The sequence below is a fragment of the Ranitomeya imitator genome, chromosome 2 (assembly GCF_032444005.1).
Source record: "Ranitomeya imitator isolate aRanImi1 chromosome 2, aRanImi1.pri, whole genome shotgun sequence".
NCBI lineage: Eukaryota > Metazoa > Chordata > Amphibia > Anura > Dendrobatidae > Ranitomeya > Ranitomeya imitator.
In genome coordinates this window covers 221,014,142-221,033,217 of record NC_091283.1, presented here as the reverse complement: position 1 = coordinate 221,033,217, position 19,076 = coordinate 221,014,142, and the positions used below count along the sequence as shown (strand labels likewise).

The following is a 19,076-nucleotide window of genomic DNA, read 5'->3' as shown; positions in this document are numbered from 1 at the left end:
GGCGCTGATGTGGCGAATTGGTCCCCTGCGGCTGTCTCTGCCTTTCAGGAACTTAAACGTCGTTTTACTTCTGCTCCTGTGTTGCGTCAACCGGATGTTTCTCTTCCGTTTCAGGTTGAAGTTGACGCTTCTGAGATTGGGGCAGGGGCTGTTTTGTCTCAGAGGGATCCTGTTGGTTCCTTAATGAAACCGTGTGCCTTCTTTTCCCGTAAGTTTTCGCTTACTGAACGCAATTATGATGTCGGCAATCGGGAGTTGTTGGCTATGAAGTGGGCGTTTGAGGAGTGGTGACATTGGCTTGAGGGAGCTAAGCACCGTATTGTGGTCTTGACCGATCATAAGAATCTGATTTACCTCGAGTCTGCCAAACGGTTGAATCCTAGACAGGCTCGATGGTCCTTGTTTTTTTCTCGTTTTGATTTCGTGGTCTCGTACCTTCCGGGTTCTAAGAATATTAAGGCTGATGCCCTCTCTAGGAGTTTTTTGCCTGATTCTCCTGAGGTCTTGGAACCGGCCGGTATTCTGAAATAAGGGGTGGTCCTTTCTGCCATTTCTCCTGATTTACGACGGGTTCTTCACGAATTTCAGGCTAACAAACCTGACCGTTGTCCTGTGGGGAAACTGTTTGTTCCTGACAGATGGACTAGTAGATTGATTCTGAGGTTCACTGTTCCGTGTTGGCTGGTCATCCTGGAATTTTTGGTACCAGAGACTTGGTTGGTAGGTCCTTTTGGTGGCCTTCTTTGTCGCGTGATGTGCGTTCTTTTGTGCAGTCCTGTGGGACTTATGCGCGGGCCAAGCCTTGTTGTTCCCGTGCTAGTGGGTTGCTTTTGCCATTGCCAGTACCTGAGAGGCCCTGGATGCATATTTCTATGGATTTTATTTCCGATCTTCCTGTTTCCCAGAGGATGTCGGTTATCTGGGTGGTTTGTGACCGATTCTCTAAGATGGTTCTTTTGGTGCCTTTGCCTAAATTGCCTTCTTCTTCTGATTTGGTTCCATTGTTTTTTCAGCATGTGGTCCGTTTGCATGGTATTCCAGAGAATATTGTGTCCGACAGAGGTTCCCAGTTTGTTTCTAGGTTTTGGCGGACCTTTTGTGCCAAGCTGGGCATTGATTTGTCTTTTTCTTCTGCATTTCATCCTCAGACAAATGGCCAGACCGAGCGAACAAATCAGACTTTGGAGACTTATTTGAGATGCTTTGTGTCTGCTGATCAGGATGATTGGGTGGCTTTTTTGCCATTGGCCGAGTTTGCCCTTAATAATCGGGCTAGTTTTGCTACTTTGGTTTCCCCTTTCTTTTGTAATTTTGGTTTTCATCCTCATTTTTCTTCTGGGCAGATTGAGCCTTCTGACTGTTCTGGTGTGGATTCTGTGGTTGACAGGTTGCAACAGATTTGGGCTCATGTGGTGGACAATTTGGTGTTGTCTCAGGAGGAGGCTCAGCGTTTTGCTAACCGTCGTCGGTGTGTTGGTTCCCGGCTTCGGGTTGGGGATCTGGTTTGGTTGTCTTCCCGTCATGTTCCTATGAAGGTTTCTTCTCCTAAGTTTAAGCCTCGGTTTATTGGTCCTTATAGGATTTCTGAGATTATTAATCCGGTGTCTTTTCGTCTGGCGCTTCCGGCCTCTTTTGCTATCCATAATGTCTTCCATAGATCTTTATTGCGGAAATATGTGGAGCCCGTTGTTCCCTCTGTTGATCCTCCGGCCCCTGTGTTGGTTGATGGGGAGTTGGAATATGCTGTTGAGAAGATTTTGGATTCCCGTTTTTCGAGGCGGAACTTCAGTACCTGGTCAAATGGAAAGGTTATGGCCAGGAGGATAATTCTTGGGTTTTTGCCTCTGATGTCCATGCTGCTGATTTGGTCCGTGCCTTTCATCTGGCTCGTCCTGATCGTCCTGGGGGCCCTGGTGAGGGTTCGGTGACCCCTCCTCAAGGGGGGGGGGGTACTGTTGTGAATTCTGCTCTTGGGTTCCCTCCAGTGGTTGTTGGTGGGAGTGCAGTTGTCTCTGACTCGCAGTCCTGGCCAGGTGTATTGGATGATTACAATTCTGACTGGGATATTTAGGTGTGCAGGATCCTTTGGCCCTTGCCAGTTGTCAATGTTTTTTGTGAAGTATTGGATCTCTTTCTGGCTTCTCCTGCTGGCTGCCAAATTCAGCAAAGATAAGTGTTTTGTTTTTGTATCTGTGGCACACTGCTGTGTGCTTGTTTCAGTTTATACGTGCTCTGTTTGTAGGATTCACTGGAGTTGCAGATATACGCTCCTACATCTTTAGTTAAATGTAGGAAGTTTTTTAGTATATTCTGCTGTGGACTTTTTGAAGGGTTTTTTAACACTGACCGCACAGAACTCTGTCCTATCCTGTCCTATCTAGCTAGAGTGGCCTCCTGTGCTAAATCCTGTTTTTTTGCCTGTGTATGTTTTTTCCTCTCCGACTCACCGCCAATATTTGTGGGGGGCTGTCTATCCTTTGGGGATTTTCTCTGAGGCAAGATAGTATTCCTATTTCCATCTTTAGGGCTATTTAGTCCTCCGGCTGTGACGAGGTGTCTAGGTGGGTACACTCCACGGCTACTTCTATTTGCTGTGTTAAGTTCAGGTTTGCGGTCAGTATAGTGGCCACTTTCTCCAGTGAAAGTTCTCATGCTGCTCCAAGGCCACCTAATCATAACAGGGAACCAGGGACCGCACCAGGAGCAGGTGGGTATTATTACACAGCTGCTGCTCCCCCTCCCCTGCTGACCCCTGGTTATGACTCGAGTATAAGGCAAGAGGGGCAATTTCAGCTTAAAAAAATGGGCTCAATATACTCGAGTATATACGGTAGTTAATTAATTTTTTAATTATCTAATATAATTATGGAACGCCCCACAGGGCCGTGAGATACTCGGTACCGGTCCGGCGGTACTTAAAGCGGTGATCACGGCGGTGGTGACCCGGTCTGTGGCCCTGGTCATCCAATTAAAGGGGGAATCAAGTGTAGTGGGAAAATAAAGTCTAATGTTCGTGACGCCACCTGTGGTACTTAGCCTGGGATGGCGGACGCTATTTAAAAGGGATCCGCTGGGGCCGATTGTGATGCAGCTTAGATGGTTTTGCTCCCCACAGGTGGAGCAGGCTACCAGGACAGTCTATGAGGGGTTGTAGATGTTGCGGTACAGGAAATAATTGGAGGACACAGGGATTGCAGTCTCTTTACCTTTTAAATGCCAGTGCAGTCTGGGGCACATGTTACAGGTGATCTTTGAAATCCGGGCAGCCTGGAAGCGGTTCGGAATCCCCCTAGCCAGGTGGGGTTGTAAGCCTTCCTTTCTGCGCTGAGTTCTGGATTCTTGAAGCATTAGCTTTCCTCAAGTCCCTCTCTCAATCTGTCCCTCTGGTGGAACACTACCCACATGGCAGGCAGCTCGAGCCTTTTTACAGGTGTCCCTCTCTCGTGGTGACTCTGGCCTCTACTGTAATCTGCTGTGCCTTTGGGTGTCAGTTGAGGCCAGGAGACCTGCAATCTCCTGCCCTCCGGTTTCAGCTGTCGGGCATACAGCTCCCTGTTAATTCACATTTATTCACTTATTTATTTATTGCCTCTTCCAGGGCAGATTCTCAGGTCTGCAACCTCCTGGTTGGGAATAGCTTTCTGTAAATGTCACAACAGGTGACTCAAATGGTTTCAATCCAGTATCTGGGGTCTGGGCTTTAGCCTGCATATTATGCTGTTCCATGGCCTCCCACTGAACTCTGTGCTCACCCCTTTCTGCCTCCAGTTTTAATATCTGTTACCGGCAAAAATCTTCTCATTAATCACTTCCACATGGCTGGCTCCTGCTTGGGCCTCCTCCAGGAACCCCATTAAGTCAGTCTCTGGGTGTCTACAGTGGATTTCCTCCCCTTTCCTGCATGCCCCCAGGGACAAGGGTTTGGGTACCATCGGTTCTTTCAGGGCACCCCCAGGTCTGCCATCCGGTCCCAGGTTACATCTTTCACTACCTGGCTGGGCACTAGGATCGGTGGGGATCTTAAAGGTCCCACCAGGGTCTCCTCCGCTACCGGGGCAGCATGTATACCTGCTTTCCCGATGCCGGTCTCCTCCTCCGGCTCTGCTGGGGTCGAGGGCGCTGGCTCCAGGACTTTTGTAAGCACTGCCATACTTTTCAGCAGTGCCTCCTTCCACGCGGTCACCGCTGCCATCTGCGACAGTAGGAGTTGTTGTGCCAGCGTCTCCATTTCAGCACCGAGGAGCTCTGGATCCACAGCTGTCAGCTGGTCCGGGGTTTCATCCTGCTGATCGGGGAAGTCTGCTTCTCTTTCGGTATGCTCCAGCTTCACTGCCGCCCGCCATCGTGTGCACCGGGTAGCGTTCAGCCACGCTTGCTGCATGCTTTCCTGTGCTCTTTCTTCCATGGGCGGTCCTTCTTTCCAGCCAGCCATACCAGGATGTGGATCCTTCCTCCTGATGGACAAGTTCCTTTTTCATTTAAGTCCTCACAGTGGGTGGGTCCAGCCCTTGTGCTGTTTCTTGGGCTCCACCCATGACAGCACATGTTCTCCGTTCTTTACACGCCACGTGGCACAACAATGGCGGCAAACAAACAATTCAGCAAAGTCCATGGAGCACAGGACCCGATTTTTCAGGTCGGTCCATCCTGTTTCTGACACCAAGATTGGAGTGCCCCACAGGGCCATGGGATACTTGGTACCAGGTCCGGTGGTACTTAAAGGGGTGGTCACGGTGGCGGTGACCCGGTCCGTGGCCCTGGGCGTCCAATTAAAGGGGGAGTCAAGTGTAGTGGGAAAATAAAGTCTAATGTTTGTGACACCACCTGTGGTACTCGGCCAGGGATGGCAGACGCTGCTTAAAGGGATCCGCTGGGGCCAATGGTGATGCAGCTTAGATGGTTTTGCTCCCCACAGGTGGAGCGGAGGCCCCAGGGCTAACAGGACAGTCTATGAGGGGTTGTAGATGTTGGGGTGCAGGAAATAATTGGAGGACACAGGGTTTGCAGTCTCTTTACCTTTTAATTGCCAGCACAGTCTGGGGCACAGGTTACATATGATCTTTGAAATCTGGGCAGCCTGGAAGCGGTTCAGAATCCCCCTAGCCAGGTGGGGTTGGAAGCCTCCCTTTCTGCGCTGAATTCTGGGTTATTGATGAATTAGCTTTCCTCAAGTCCCTCTCTCAATCTGTCCCTCAGGTGGAACGCTACCCGCATGGCAGGCAGCTTGAGCCTTTTTACAGGTGTCTCTTCCTCTTGGTGACTCCAGGCTCTAATCTGCTGCTGTACCTTCGGATGCCAGTTGTAGCCAGGAGACCTACAATCTCCTGCCCTCTGGTTTCAGCTGTGGGGCATACAGCTCCCTCACATCCTCGGACCCCGGTGTCCGGTTTTCTGTGCTCAATCCTGGGGGTGAGCTCATCGCAGCTCCACTCCCAGTTTCTCTTCCACTTGCTTCCTCTCCCTTCACTGTCTCACACAGACTGACCTCTAACTCCTCCTCCAAGCCAGAACTTATAAGGAAGCTACCCTGAAACCGGGTTTAGAGCTCCCCCTTCTGGCCTGGAGTCAGGAAAGTGTTGTATGCAAGTGTTTCCTGCCAAGAGGACTCCCTCTCGCTTCCAGGCATGGCTTCACCCTCCCCGAGAGGCAGGCAATACCACTGTGGCAACCGGATTCCAGGGGGGCCACAATTACACTTAATTAATATTCATTAAGTAGAATTGACACTGATAATGTTTTTTTTTCTGTGTATTTATTTTATTGTAGCCATATACAGTGGGGAAAATAAGCATTTGATACACTGTCGATTTTTGCAAGCTTTCCCAGGTGTAAATGTCTTAAATTTGGCACTATTGCTCTCACACTCTCTCATACTCGTCACTGGAAGTTCAACGTGGCTGCCTTTGGCAAAAAACTCTATGAAGATCTGATAAAAAGAATTGTTACTCTACATAAACATGGCCTAGGCTATCACCCTGAAACTGAGATGCACAGGGTGTGCAAGGCCATACAGCGGTTTAACAAGATGGGTGCCACTCAGAACCGGCCTCACCATGCACGACCACAGAAGTTGAATGCATGTGCTTCGCGTCATATTCAGAGGTTGTCTTTTCAAAATAGGCATATGATTGCTGCCAGCATTGCTGCAGAGGTTACAGGGGTGTGAGATCCGCCTGTCAGTGCTTAGACCATACGCATTGCTGCAGAGGTTACAGGGGCGTGAGTTCCACCTGTCAGTGCTTAAACCATATGCATTGCTGCAGAGGTTACAGGGGTGGGGGGGGCGCCTGTCAGTGCTTAGACCATACGCATTGCTGCAGAGGTTACAGGAATGTGAGGTCCACCTGACAGTGCTTAGACCATACACATTGCTGCAGAGGTTACAGGAATGTGAGGTCCACCTGTCAGTGCTTAGACCATACATATTGCTGCAGAGTTTACAGGGGTGTGAGGCCCGCCTGTCAGTGCTTAGACCATACGCATTGCTGCAGAGGTTACAGGAATGTGAGGTCCACCTGTCAGTGCTTAGACCATGCATATTTCTGCAGAGTTTACAGGGGTGTGAGGTCCTCCTGTCAGTGCTTAGACCATACACAGTGCTGCAGAGGTTACAGGGGCGTGAGTTCCACCTGTCAGTGCTTAAACCATATGCATTGCTGCAGAGGTTACAGGGGTGGGGGGCGCCTGTCAGTGCTTAGACCATACGCATTGCTGCAGAGGTTACAGGAATGTGAGGTCTGCCTGTAAGTGCTTAGACCATACACATTGCTGCAGAGGATACAGGAGTGTAAGGTCCGCCTGTCAGTGCTTAGACCATGCATGTTGCTGCAGAGTTTACAGGGGTGTGAGGTCCTCCTGTCAGTGCTTAGACCATACACAGTGCTGCAGAGGTTACAGGGGTGTGAGGTCCGCCTGTCAATACTTAGACCATATGCATTGCTGCAGAGGTTACAGGGGTTGGGGGTCCGCCTGTCAGTGCTCAGACCATACACATTTCTGCAGAGGTTACAGGGGTGGGGGGGTCTGCCTGTCAGTGCTTAGACCATATGCATTGCTGCAGATGTTAGAGGAGTGTGAGGTCCGCCTTTCAGTGCTTACACCATACGCATTGCTGCAGAGGTTACAGGGGTGGGGGGTCCGCCTTTTCAGTGCTTAGACCATACGCATTGCTGCAGAGGTTACGAGGGTGGGGGTCTGCCTGTCAGTGCTTAGACCATACGCATTGCTGCAGATGTTACAGGGGTGTGAGGTCCGCCTGTCAGTGCTTAGACCATACGCATTGCTGCAGATGTTACAGGGGTGTGAGGTCCGCCTGTCAGTGCTTAGATCATACGCATTGCTGCAGAGGTTACAGGGGTGGGGGGTCTGCCTTTTCAGTGCTTAGACCATACGCATTGCTGTAGAGGTTACAGGGGTGGGGGGGTCTACCTGTCAGTGCTTAGACCATACACATTGCTGCAGAGGTTACAGGGATGGAGGTCTGCCTGTCAATGCTTAGACCATATGCATTGCTGCAGAGTTTACAGGGGTGGGGGGTCCGCCTGTCAGTGCTCAGACCATACATATTGCTGCAGAGTTTACAGGGGTGGGGGGTCCACCTGTCAGTGCTTAGACCATATGCATTGCTGCAGAGGTTACATCGGGAGGGGTCGGCCTGTCAGTGCCCATAAGTCGCACACGTCATCAAATTGGTCTGCATGGCCTTTTTCCCAGAAGGACGCCTTTTCTAAAGATGATGCAAAAAACCCCGCAAACTCTTAGCTGATGACAAGCAGACTAAGGACATGGATTACTGGAACCATGTCTTGTGTTCTGATGAGACCAAGATAAACTTATTTGGTTCAAGTTGTGTCAAACATGTATGGAGGCAACCAGGTGAGGAACACAAAGCCAAGTGTGACTTGCCTACGGACAAACATGGTGTTGGGAGTGTCATGGTTTGCATGAGAGCTGCCGGCTGTGGGGAGCTACTGTTCATCAAGGGAACCATGAATGCCAACATTTGCTATGACATACTGAAGCAGTGCATGATCCTCTCCCTTCAGAAATTGGGCCTCAGGGCAGTATACCAACATGTTAATGACCCCAAACACACCTCCAAAACAACCACTGCCTTGCTAAAGAAAGTGAGGGTAAAGGTGCTATAATGGCCAAGCATGTAACCAGACCAAAACCCTATTGAGCTTCTGGGGGGTCCTCAAATGGAAAGTGGAGGAGCACAAGGTCTCCAACATCCACCAGCTCTGTGATCTTGTCATGGAGAAGGGAAGAGGATTCCAGTGGCAACCTGTGAAGCTCTAGTGAACTCCATGTTCAAGAGCGTTAAGGCAGTGCTTGAAAATAATGATAATTTCATTCTCCAGCAGGACTTGGCACCTGTCCACACTGCCAAAAGTACCAATGCCTGGTTTAAACACAACAGTATCACTGTGCTTGATTGGCCAGTAAACTCACCTGACCTTAACCCCATAGAGAATCTATGGGGCATTGTCAAGAGGAAGATGAGAGACACCAGACCCAACAATGCAGACGAGCTGAAGGCTGCTATCAAAGCAACCTGAGCTTCCATAACACCTCAGCAGTACCACAGGCTGATCGCCTCCATGCCGAGGCCGCATTGATGCAGTAATTGATGCAAAAGGAGCCTCATCCAAGTACTGAGTGCATTTACTGAACATACATTTCAGTAGGCCACCATTTCGGATTTTAAAATAATTTTTCAAGCTGGTGTCATAAAGTATGCTAATTTACTAAGATAATGACTTTTGGGTTTTCATTGGCTGTAAGTCATAATCATCAACATTAACAGAAATAAAAACATGTAATAAATCACTCTGTGTGTAATAACACTATATAATATATGAGATTCACTTTTTGTATTGAAGAACTGAAATAAATTAACTTTTTGAAGATATTCTAATTTTGTGAGAAGCACCTGTAAACTAAAACAGGATACACAATGAATTCAGGATATAACTGGAGAACAAGTATGATGGATGGACTATCTTTCGTATATGAATTGCCATTCTGCTTTTGTTTTTACCAAAGCATCTGAAGGTGCAGGTGGAAGTGGTTTTCGAGATCTTCTCCTCGAAGAATCATTCTTTAGCACTATGTAATAGAGAAAGAAATAAAAAATGTCATTTTAGAAATATTTCATATTTTAGATAAAGTAGATTGCAATATTATTGTTTTTATATTAAGGATTTTATCTGATCATGTAAAATATCACAATCTCTGTGGTCTCAATACATCAAAACTGGACATATGATAGAATAAGTTAGCAAAGAAATCAGTCAGTGAGCTTCTGTCACATCATGGCAGGGAGATGCCAGGCGAGTGGCGCAAAGGGAGAGAGGGAAACAGGAATGAGAGGATCCTGATGATAGTGAGAGGGGAAGACGTGACCCCTCAGCACTCACCTAATGCTAAACACTGCTCTCCCTATTGCCCTAGATTGCTCCTTCCCCCCGTACAACGCCACGTGCCTAAGGCTTGGTTGAGCCTGGGCTTTGCCCTGGCTTATGAGATGGGCAGCGAGACTCTGGTCTTACAACTGCGACAAAACAACACAGGGAAGGAGAACAGCAGGGAAAAACACACAAACAAATAGACCTCCACGGCTTCAATGGAAGACACAAGAGCTTCTCCTAGGCACATCTTCTCCAGAGAAGTCAGACTCAGAATAGAAACTCTATTGCTGGCAAGACAGGTAGCCAGGTGTGGATTTAAATAATAAAGGTGAGTGGTACCAGAAAGCCGCAGCAGAGACAAAAAGCCAAATAGAATCTCAGCAGATTTAAACCATGAAATTTTAACCCCTTCCTTACCACAAGAAACAGTAAACCTGCACCACTCATGTGTCGCCACAAAATCTGTTCAAGTGACTGATTGGTCCTCTCCGTCTGACTGTTGGTCTCGGGATGATAGGCCAAGGAGAAGGGCAAGCAAATACCCAATCTTTTACAAAATGCACTCCAAAATTTGGACACAAATTGTACCCCTCTAGCAGAAAACACACTCAAAGGTACGCCATGCAACAAACAACTTAGATAGTTTTTCTGCATTAGGCAGTCCTGCCAAAGGTAAAAAATGCGCCTGTTTACTGAATCTGTCAACCACTACCCAGATCACAGTTTTGCCATTGGAAGGAGGGAGATCACTGATAAAATCCATGGACAAATGAGTCCAAGGTCTATCCGAAATTGGCAATGGCACCAATTCCCCGGCCGGCCGGTTATGGGAGCTCTTAGCACGAGCACAGATATCTCAAGTAGACACAAACACAGTGACATCAGAGGTCATGGAAGACCAACAAAACTGCCTAGCAATGGCTTTCCGGGTGACCGAGATCCCCGGGTGTCCACTGAGAGCAGAATCATGGAACTCCCAGGGAACACTCAACTGGTACTGAACCGGGACAAAGAGCTTATTGTCAGGTAAAGACAGAGGAGCAAGAGACTAAGCCTCCCGAATTTCAAGCTCCAATTCAGATGATACCCCAGCAACAACCACCTCGTGCTGAAGACTGGAGTAAGGAGGTTCGGGGGGTGATATCGGATCAAACCTGAGAGATAAGGCATCTGCCTTAACATTCTTGGAACCAGGCCAAAAGGTGGTAGAAAAATGAAAACGAGAAAAAAAAGCGACCACCTCGCTTATCTAGGAGTTAACCGCTTGGCAGACTCAATATAGGACAGGTTCTCGTGGTCCATAATCACCGTGAAGACAATTTTATGGCCAATAACTCCCGGTTAGTGATGAGCGAGTATACTCTTCACTCGAGATTTCCCGAGCGAGCTTGGGTGTCCTCCGAGTATTTTTAGGTGCTCAGAGATTTAGATTTCATCGCCGCAGCTGAATGATTTACATCTCTTAGCCACCTTGATTACATGTGGGGATTCCCTAGCAACCAGGCAACCCCAACATGTACTTATGCTGGCTAGCAGCTGTAAATCATGCAGCTGCATCAACAAAAACTAAATCTCTGAGCACTTACAAATACTCAGAGACCCCCGAGCATGCTCGGGAAATCTCAAGCAACGAGTATACTCGCTCATCACTACTCCAACATCATAATTCTCCACAGAAGAAAACTTCCTGGAGAAAAAGGCACATGGTCTTAAATTGGTCAAAGTAACACCACCCCCACTCCCACCTCCGATGCGTCCACGTTCTACAATGAAAAGTTCGGACGGATCGGGCTGAACCAATACAGGAGCAGACATAAAACACTTCTTTAATGTATTAAATGCTTCAACACGCCAGAAGTGACCAGACTTTGAGATCAGCCCCCTTGCGAGTGAGATTGGTGAGTGGCTTGACTACCTGAGAAAACCCCTTGATGAATTTTCGATAATAATTGGCAAAACCCAGAAACTGCTGCTGACCCTTGAGGTCTCTGGGTTGCACCCAATCAACAATGGCCTGTACCTTTCCGGGATCCATCCGAAACCCATTGGCAGAAAGGATGAACACCAGAAATTAAAGCTCCTGGACACAAAATGAACATTTCTCGGGTTTAGTGAACAGAGAATTTCCCCGTAACCTATAAAGAACAGCACATAAATGGCCAATGTGGGATTCCTTGTCAGGAGAGAAAACAAGGATATCGTCCAGGTATACAACCATAAAGCGCCCGATAAAATCAGAAAAAACATCATTTATGAAGTTCTGAAACACTGCAGGCACGTTCGTGAGACCGAAGGGCATGACCAAATTTTCAAACAGACCCTCATATGTGAGAAATGCCGTTTTCCACTCATCCCCTTCCCGAATGCGGATAAGGCTATATGCTCCTCAGAGATCAAGTTAGGAAAACCACTTAGCCCCAGACAATTGCTTATAAAGATCTGGAATGAGTGTGAGAGGGTAGGTATTTCTCACCATAATTTTATTTAGTTCCTGGACATTAGGGCACGGGCGTAAACCACCATCTTTTTTCTTAAAAAAAAATCCAACGGCCACAGGAGAGACAGAGGGACGGGTGTGACCTTTGCGTAGACTATCAGAGATATAGTTCTTTATAGAGGTGCGTTCCGGGCCAGAAAGATTGTACAAATGGGCTTTGGGCAATTTAGAACCTGGAATAAGATTAATTGTACAATCATAAGGACGATGTGGTGGCAAGACCTCAGCCTCTTTTTCGGAGAACACTTCCCCCAAATCCTTCAGGTACTCCGGAATACCCTCCAGATTATTGGAGACACAAAAACAGCAGAAAGACAACCATTGGAACAATTAGGACCCCATCTAACAATATCACAAGATCCCCAGTTTATAACAGGATTATGCACGAAGAAAAAGAAATATGCGGCACTCACCCCAATTTAGCAGTGGAACACGTGAACTTTAATGGAGAAAATAAGCAGATACATAAATCCGTTTAAGACATCAGGTAAGCAGGAGGGTGCGGTACTGGAGCTTGGACAAATTTATGTATCTGCTTATTTTCTCCATTAAAGTTCACGTGTTCCACTGCTAAATTGGGGTGAGTGCCGCATATTTCTTTTTCTTCGTGCACATATGGACCTCTGGCTTATATTTTATATGCAGAGCACCGCTACCCCTAGCATTCGTGACGCCTGACGCTTTGGATCCAATTATCAGTCCTGCCTGTTGGAAGTGTATCACTCTAGTGCCGTCCTTTTCTATATACTTGTAGCAGCTTATAACAGGATTATGCCTCTGTAACCAGGGGAACCCCAACACCAGTCCCACAGGAAGATTATTCATAACATACCATGAAATTTGTTCCTGGTGCAAGGAACCCACTTTGAGGAAAAACTCCTCAGAGACAAACTTAATAACATTTTGAGACAATGGTGTTTTATCAATGGCAATGATATCAAAGGGAGTCTCTAGCCTAAGGGTACCGTCACACAGTAGCATTTTGATCGCTACGACGGCACGATCCGTGACGCTCCAGCATCGTAACAATATCGCTCCAGCGTCGTAGACTGCTGTCACACTTTGCAATGTACGACGCTGGAGCGACAATTTCATGACGTATGTGCGATGTAGAAGCCGTTGGTTACTATGCGCACATCGTATACAATATCGTGCACACCTTTGTTACACCATGCGATCATGCCGCCACAGCGGGACACTAGACGACGAAAGAAAGTTTCAAACGATCTGCTACGACGTACGATTCTCAGCGGGGTCCCTGATCGCAGGAGCGTGTCAGAGACAGCGAGATCGCTGGAACGTCACGGATATATCGCTGGAACGTCACAAATCGTGCCGTCGTAGCGATCAAAATGCCACTGTGTGACGGTACCCTAACTGTCCCTAACTTTAACTTGGACACCAAACTAGAGTCAATGAAGTTCACGGAAGATACACAGTCCACAAAAGCTGAAGCAGATGTGTATCTACTTCCTTAACACAGTTCCACCTCTACCAAAACTTTTTGAAATTATAAAAATGGTACCTGAGAGTCTGGGTGACCTCCTCAACAATCACCCAGACTCGGAAGCTTGTTAATCGATGGACAAGAGGGGCAGTTCTTCTTCCAATGTCCCAGATCTCCACAATAAAAACATAACTTCCCATCACGTTGTCGCTTTCTCTCCTTCTCCTTGATGTTGGTGGCACCAAGCTCCATGATCTCCGTAAATGGCATCACCTCAGACTTAGTAGGCAATACAGGAATCTCTCGCTGGATAATTCCTCTTTCCTGTAATCTCTGGTCCATACGAATGGCCTGGGTCATGGCCTCATCCAGGGAACTGGGAGACAGATGGAGGGCCAGAGCATCCTTGAGATGATCTGAAAGTCCTCTCCTGAACTGGTATCTCAAAGCAGAGTCATCCCAATGGGGTTAAATTGCTTAACAGCTGATTTTGTCATGGAACCCTGAAAAGATTTTACAGTTTCAGTAAGCTCCCGCTGGAGTTGGTTGTGAGAGGAAGCAAGAGCCCTATGTTCCACTGACAAATCCTGCATCATTTGTGTCAGATTTGACACCTTACCCGCAAGAGTGTGCAGCGGATCCATAAGGAGTAGAGCAAAAAAAACAAACTGTCAGTGGACAGTTATAATGTCACTGGATCGCCCCCACATAAGGGCAATGGGGTACTCGGTACCGGGTCCTTCAGTTCCCTCAGCTGGGATGTCACGGTGGCCCGACCCGGACCGTGGCCCTATGAGGGGCGCCCAATAAAAGGCAGAGTTCGTAGATAATGGTAGTATTCGTGATGCCACCTGTGGTATTCGGTCAGGGTGTCCGACGATGCTTAGGGGTCCGCTGGGGTGATGGAATGGCAGCTAGATGGTATACCTTCCCACAGGTGAAGTATATCCCCAGGGCTTCCCAGAAGTGTAGATGTTGATGGTGGATGATGTAAGGCGCGGCAAATAACAAGGACACAATGGGTGCAGTCTCTTTACCTTTACTGAAGGCTTCAGCATCCCCAGTCCAGAGTGTCGGATAACAGGATAGGCAGGGTCCGGCCGGTCTGATGGCAATTCCAGAGTCTCCTGATCCAGGTGGAAATCAGTAGCCTACCCCCTTGCGCACAGTAACGTAGTAGGTCCCTATTTGCATTAGCTACCATAGGGTCCTCACTCTTGTTACTTCTCTCTCTGTCCCCCAGATGGATAGGACAAACCCGTATGACGGTGGTGGCCTGAGGCTATTTTATAGGGACCCTAGCATCGCCCCTCCTCCACGTTGCCATCTTGTCTGCTTAAGTTCTTAGGTCAGACAGCCAACTTGGAATCGACTGCCCTGCCGGTCTCTGAAGTAAAGCGTAGAGTCTATTACTCCCTCGGTGTTCTGGCCACCAGATCTGCGCTCAGAGGGAGGCAGCCTGCTTCTAGCTGGTCTCTCTCTGTTGTTTCACTCCTGTTGCTACGACTTCTGTGCTCACTCACTACGGCACACTTCCTCTCGTGTCCTTTCTTAGGAGACTGCCGCATGGGTTGCAGGCATAGCTCCGTGTCTTTCTGTCCCTTTCCTGGGCCAAGCCCAGTCTGCTCCTCTCCTCTCCTCCTACTCCTCCGAACTCCTGACTCACTCTCCCCACTTCCTAACCAACCCCCAGTTTTTCCCAAGTGTGAGGAGTGGCCTAATAGATAGAACCTTTTGCTCCCCCTGGTGGCCGGCGTGTGAAGCGTGTGTGTGGCTGTGATACCTGGCAGGGTTAACTCCTTAGGTGCCATCAGACGTAACATCACTCCCCCTGGTGGAAGAATGACATTACTGCAACGACCAGGACTCTGGGGCGCTGCATCATGATGAAGCTATGCAGGTAGATGCATGCTCCACTAGATGGCAGTACTGTAGAGTGGAGGGAAGACTGCAACACTTGCCAGAGCAGACCTGGAGCACTGCAACAAGTGGAAACAGGATAGTCAAACAAGCTGCATCAAAACCAGAAGAGTAAGGTAGTACATAGGGGAAAATCAACTCAGAGTCAGAGATGCGCCAGAGGTTCAATACCAGACAGAAGCAGAAGTACCAGGGGCAAAAGACAGAGTCAAGTCAGAGACAAAGCCGAGTCAAGTACCAGAGAGTCCAGACACAAAGCGAAAACACTGATTCGCATTGGGGGAATGTGAATGAACAGAAATAGGAACAGTCAGGAGTCGCAGTAGGACAAATCAGGATATAACCAGAGTCAGCTACTCACACCTTAGGTGGAAGCTATAAGTGACACCGCTTGCAGGATGCCATGGAGATAAGTAGCAAACCTGAGACCAGACTGAGGCTGAGAAAAGTTAACCCCTGGCATGATCAGACCGGGAAAAGGGAAGACAGGACTCAAAACCCGGTCTGGATCATGACACATACATTTCTCAGGTTTGACAAATAATTTATTGTCTTTGAGTACATGTCAGACCTGCCTGATGTTTCTAAAGCTCAGGTGAATAAATTAATATGTCCTCCAGATAGATAACCACAAATCTGCCTACCAGGTGACGAAAGATGTCATTCACAAAGTGCTGAAAGATGGTGGGCGTGTTCGTCAACCCAAATGGCATCACCGGGTTCTCATAGTGTTCCGCAGGCTGTATTCCACTCATCTTCTCTTTAATGCAAATTAGATTATACACCCCCTGAGGTCCAGTTTTGAAAACCATTTTGCTTCTACAATCTGACTGAAGAGGTCCAGGATAAGAGGGAGCGGATATTGATCCCGGCATGGGGCGTAACCACCCATATTTTTTCTTTACAAAAAAGAACCTTGCGGCAATGGGGGATGAGGATAGTGTGATATGACCCATTGCCAAACTTTCTGCAATATAGTCCTTTATGGCTTGCCTCTCAGGACCAGAGACATTATACAGTTGTAATAGAGTGCAGGGTAGAGTATGTCACCACGGAACAGACAGACCAACTGTTGAGGGAGATTTATTAACAGGAGTAAGATTCTCCTCGCAGGGAGAAAGAGCAAACAGTATAACAAAACACAACAAGCTAACTAAAGCTATGAAACAGTTAAGCGGAATAGAAATGGTTAACGAGTGTTCTTGTAACTTATCAATCCAGCGAGGTCCTGACTGAAGGGTCCTTTTTCCTGCGTGGGTGCTGTCACCAACAGCACTTGAAGATTCTGAAGTCTCTGCTCTGTCTCTTGGGAACTGGAGACTCCGGGGTTAAATCTTTGCAGCCTTTTCTCAGAGTGAAACTGGAAGCAGGAAGTAGAACAGCCACACTGCTGCAGGAGTCTCTGTATGTTAAGCTGGCAGTCTCTCTACAGTAGCAATGCTACACACACACTGGGCAGTTTACTTGTCACACTCAGGGAATCTTAGCTTGTCACTGCGGTCACTGGGACTGCGCGCTCGGGTCACTGTCAGGGGAAAAGTCTTCTCTGATTACGGAGGCTTCCGAGTCCACACTCTCACATCCAGCCTTCACTATGGCTGGTATCTCAGCCTCAGTGCCCTCACGGGGAGCACTCTCTCTCGGGGAGCGCGGCACTGCAGCCTGCTTTCTCTCTAGCGCACTGCCCCCTCTGTCTCGCGTGCTCTGCTCTTCCGCTCTTTTCTGACCACACCCCTCTCTCTTCCTCTCTGCCCCCAGCAGTCACAAGGTCCCCTCTGTCCAGGACAGAAAGTCATCCCCCTAACAACCCAGCTGTACGACTAAGTGGTTCCAGGTAAGGAGCAGGGAAAGCAACCACCTTTGGGTTCGTCTTCCTCTTCACAGTCTGCTCTTAGGCAGCTTGGCCCCAGGAAGAAGATTGATGGCACAGTCTTAAGGATGATGGGGAGGAGGTTCTTGGCACCCCTTCTCTGAGAACACATCCCCAAAGTCAGACAGGTATTTTGGCACAGACTGGATATCCACTCTAGCAAGCCGGGTACCCAAGCAGTGTCCTTGATAATACTCCCTCCACTTTACCACTTCCTGAGTCTGCCAATCTACCACAGGATTGTGCAGAGTGAGCCAAGGAAGTCCAAGAACCACAGGTGAGAGCAGACCCTCTAGCACATAGCAGTCTATTACCTCAAAGTACATAGCCCCTACATGAAGATGTAAACCATGGACAACTTGAGTAAAATACCCCTGTCTCAAAGGGGTGGAGTTGATGGCGATTATGGGTATGGGTCTGTACAGAGCATGTGGATTGAGGCTTCGGACCTGAACGAACCTAGCATTGACCAAGTTAAATCCCACCCCACTGTCCAGAAATGCAGACACATCTAGGTTAATTTCCCCCAGGTAAATTTCAGCTGGCAGAAAAAAATTGTGTACTACCCACGGAGGTGATGAGTACACCCGGGTTGCTAACCTTCCCGCAACCCAGGCCTCTTTGTTTTCCGGCGGCAGTTGACTGTGAGGTCGGGAAGGACATGTGGCCACAAAATGGCCCTTTTTACCACAGTGAAAACACACTCCCCTACGTCTAACAACAGACAGTTTTACAATGTGAGTTGCCGCACCTACCTCCATGGGTTCCTCAGATGACTCAGTTGCGATCTCGCTTGGCCCAGGACCTCCCACATACAGGGGTGTCTCCCTATGTCTCTGGTGAAGACAGCGATCAACCCGGATTGCCAGAGACATGGCCGCCTCAAGGGAGACTCGAGTCTCATACAGCACTAAGGCATCCTTCACCCTTACTGCAAGCCCCTCACAGAACTGGTTATAGAGTGCAGGGTCATTCCACTTATTGTCCATGACCCACCTCTGAAACTCAGATCAATACTCCTCCGTCGGCCTGTCTCCTTGCTGAACTTGGTGCAGTGTAGACTCTGCCATGGACACGTGGTCAGGGTCATCATATATAAGGCCCAGCGCTAGAAAAAATTCCTCCAAAGTCTGTAGCGACTGGGAGTCAGACTGGAGAAAAAAAGCCCAAGCTTAGGGGTCCCCTGAAGGAGCGAGATTATTATCCCCACACGTTGCTCCTCTGTACCTGAGGAAACCAAATGTAACCTAAAGTACAGTTTACAGGCCTCTCTGAAAACCACAAACTTGTCACGCCCCCTTGGAGAACCTGTCAGGCAAAGCTATCTCTGGCTCCAGTACGGTTTGCCTGCGAGACATGATTCCTACAGCAGATGTATTAGGGTGCTGCTACACAACAGTGCATAGATCTGCCACCTCCAAACTGAGCGGCTTCATTTGTCCAGTCAGAGCAGAAAGAGGATCCATAATCCTTGCCTTATCTCCTGAATCTGTCTGTTCCCTTCCCCCATCGAGGGAAGAGGGGAGCTACCGTGCATCGTAGTACACCAACCCGACGTACAAGGCAACATGAACAAGGGGTAACTGAAAATACCAGGCATACAAATATTCACTCACATATTTCAGAGGAATGCACCGGGGAGTGGAAGAGGGGGAAAAACCAAAGTAAGAGGAGGGAAGGGAATTATCACATTTACAAACCACGCAACAGTCACAGATAACTCCTCTAAACTGCTTCTCATATAAACACCTCTCCACCAAGCCATTCAGCATAAGCTACCTCTGACGATGTGTGTCAGTCAGGACCCAGATTATATAGGGGATAGGAATGGCTAACTGAGTTCAGCTGAGTGCTCAGACTCCCAAAACTCCCAACATGGCTGATTAACCCCTGTTTTGCCAAAATAAATAAACACCATTTAAAAAGAAA

The 19,076-nt window shown here is 48.3% G+C and overlaps 1 protein-coding gene across 1 annotated transcript in view; it reads right to left on the bottom strand.

Moving 5' to 3' along the window:
- Nucleotides 1-19,076, bottom strand: part of BTK (Bruton tyrosine kinase) — a 367,194-nt gene that overhangs the window by 92,922 nt on the left and 255,196 nt on the right. The window contains exon 7 of the mRNA XM_069748626.1: nucleotides 9,044-9,111. Within this exon, the coding sequence (XP_069604727.1) occupies nucleotides 9,044-9,111 (68 nt within the window). The remainder of the gene's footprint in view (nucleotides 1-9,043; nucleotides 9,112-19,076) is intronic.